Consider the following 2,891-nt stretch of genomic DNA (forward strand, 5'->3'; position numbering starts at 1 on the left):
TATAAGTCATGAAAAATATTTATAGTATCTGCGTAGTTTAAACACTAATATGTTACGTATGCTTATGTACAATCCTATTACAACGCTTTTAGTAAATTGTTAACAGACAAATACACTTTATGTTTTAAAAGAAAGTAAACTAATTAAAACAAACTAAAAAAAAAATTACTAACATTTGTCACTAGTTGTGTTTTTGGTGCTGCAGATTAGTAAATGACAAAAAATTCCTTTAGTTTGAAACTTATGTCTTAAGCTAAAAATATTTTTAAAATAGTGGTCAAAACTTTAAAAATATTTTGTAGCAAATACCAAAAGTATATACCTTATTTAATAGTTTAAAATTTTAAAGAACAAAATGACAAATCTTCACAGCTTTTAGGTTTCTTGCGCAGCTGCCGTAACTTTTACGGCTTTATATTTGTTATATTAAACAAAAATATATACCTTTAACAAACAAGTTAATGCAATTTACACTTTATATTGTTAATCTTAGAAACATTCTTGTGATATTGATAACACTGAAAATACAAAAACAATTTGATATTATGGTACTAAATATACCTTAGGCCTTATAGTAGTCTAAAAAACGTCAACTATTTTAAAGATTATAAAGTAGAAGTTGGGATAAGTGCGGCCCGCAAGCATGTAATTGTGGCCCGCTGAACTAAACTATGTTTAGATGTTTTTTACGCTGTAATTTTATTAATTTCGTTCAAGTTGTGAATAACAAATTAGAATTTTTTAAATATTTAACTGCTTCAGCTTAAACAATTGAATAAGTATTCTTGCAGTGTTAAAAAAAAAAACTTAGTCAGGTTTACCTAAAGTAGATCAAATGTCCACCTAGATGGGCCGTGACTAGAAAAGAGGCCAAAGGCCATAATTTGAAATTTACATAAGTGTTCATGAAAAAGAGCAAAGAAAAGTTGTAGCCGTATTTAGCATATTTTTTAAATCTACACCAGATATTGCGGCCCGCAAGGATTTAATTTTTTTAAATTTTGCCCGCAAGCACCAACTGCCTGCCGACCCTAGAGTTAAAGTTGTATTTGATGCGTATTTGTAAATATAAGTTCTATCATTTAAATAGTTTAAAATAAATTGTAGCTAGTTTGTCAAAAGTATACACGGTTGCTTTAGTTTTTACTTAAAAAATTTTGGAATAAGAGTTTATTTTGAGTTTAAAAACAGTTAAAACCAGGATTTAAATGGTATGTACTTATTATTGATACAATCAAGTTTGTCTATTTCGTTTTTATGCTATTTTTAATACTGGTTATAGCGTAATTATGTAGAACTGTGACTACTTTTATGTAAATATACTCTTCAAATATTTTTTAACTAAATTTATTTCAAACTAACGTATTTGACACACAAAAACTAATTCAAACCCAGAGCTTCAAAATTAAAAACAGAGCAAGTAATTTTAACAAAAAATTGCATACAATTTCGAAAACAGCACATCAAAAACCCGCGACGAAAATCAATTGCACTTGAACATGGTCGGATCGAACTCCTGGCCTCTGAACGGACTCGACTCGGCGTTCCATCCTTGCCTGAGCATTTCCAGGCACTTGCCGTTCTGAAAATCCTTGCTGGTCGGTCGCCCGATCTTCTTCAGGTGCTGGTCCTGCTGCTCTCTCCTAATCAGGTCCTGCTCCTCCTCGCGCAATCCCTTCATGCTCCTCTCCCTCCAAATCTTGTCGGTGTCAATTTCCTCCTCGTCGGTTATCAGCGCCTCCCACCACAAGTTGCAGTCTTCGATCTTCCGCTTCTCCAAGCTTATCTGTTTGAATGTAATTCAGTTTGATTGCAGCTTATAAAAGCTTAAATATAAACGCAAAAATAAAAATAAAACTTTTAACCTGCTACAAGTAAGTTTTAAAATACTAGCATCTAGTTTTCACCTTTTTTACTTATTAAACTGGAGTTATTTTTAGAGCTAAAAAACTTAGTGTATATAAATATTATATAGGCTTCGCAATATAAAAGTATAACTAACTAGAACTGAGCTACATTTAATTATTTTTACTAAGTGCATCTTTGTCACATTTTATTAAACTCACATTCAAAGACTTTCCAGCTTCAATGTACCAAGAAGTGACGGAGTCTTCGAATGGATTGACTTCGTGCTTCAAATCGCAATCGATCACTTTCAACCTCGGCAGGCTCAGATCTTCCTGGTCGATTTCCACGAGCAGGTGCTTCGCCTTGATCACGACGTTGACTTGGTGGGGCTTTTTTATGTGGCCGGGTAAATTGATCTTCACGTCGACTTCATCGTAGCTCTGCGACCAAGTGTACTTCTCCCTCATCGCTCCGTTGTAGCTCTCGGAATTCGCTTGAAACTCCTCTTGGGTTGTCAGCTTCTTTTCTTCTTTGGCTGGGGCTTTCTTTTCAAGCTTCTTCTGCGATTTTTCTTCAGAGCTGGGCTTTTTCTTTTGAAGAAGATGGATAGCTGCTCCCTTGGACCAGTTTTTCTGGTGCTTTTTGAAAATTCTTTCAACCATGCTTTTCGCCTCACCGGTAGGAAGCCCAAACCCAACATTTTCGCTTCTTTCTATGAAGAAATCAGTGTTCACGTTGAGGAATGAAAACACGGCATTGAGAAAACCTTCAGGGCCACGCTCTTGTTGCAGTATGCTATTAAACAAGTTTTGATAAACTTGCTGCTTTTCAACTGACATAATTGATGAGCTATTAATAAACAGAACCTAGTTTAAACAATAGCTGTTTATTAAGTTAACTAAAAACCTGTTTGTTTTCTTAACCAAATCTTCAAAAACATAGACATTTTCTTAAAAACCTTAATGAATTTAAACAAAAATTTTATATTTTCATTGAAAGAAAATGTTTAGTAACAAATAACAATACAAATTAATGTTTTTAAA

General features: G+C 33.3%; 1 protein-coding gene across 1 annotated transcript; it reads right to left on the reverse strand.

Annotated features, from left to right (window-relative positions):
• Positions 1 to 1,483: 1,483 nt before the first annotated feature.
• LOC145846994 (nudC domain-containing protein 3-like) lies at positions 1,484 to 2,687 on the reverse strand. Its single transcript, XM_082953480.1, has 2 exons — positions 2,067 to 2,687; positions 1,484 to 1,786 (listed from the first exon to the last, which is right to left on the reverse strand). Exons 1-2 carry the CDS (start codon positions 2,685 to 2,687, stop codon positions 1,484 to 1,486), a joined length of 924 nt encoding a protein of 307 aa, XP_082809606.1.
• Positions 2,688 to 2,891: the final 204 nt, after the last annotated feature.

The sequence above is a fragment of the Thalia democratica genome, unplaced genomic scaffold (assembly GCF_965202585.1).
Source record: "Thalia democratica unplaced genomic scaffold, ktThaDemo2.hap1.1 HAP1_SCAFFOLD_763, whole genome shotgun sequence".
NCBI lineage: Eukaryota > Metazoa > Chordata > Thaliacea > Salpida > Salpidae > Thalia > Thalia democratica.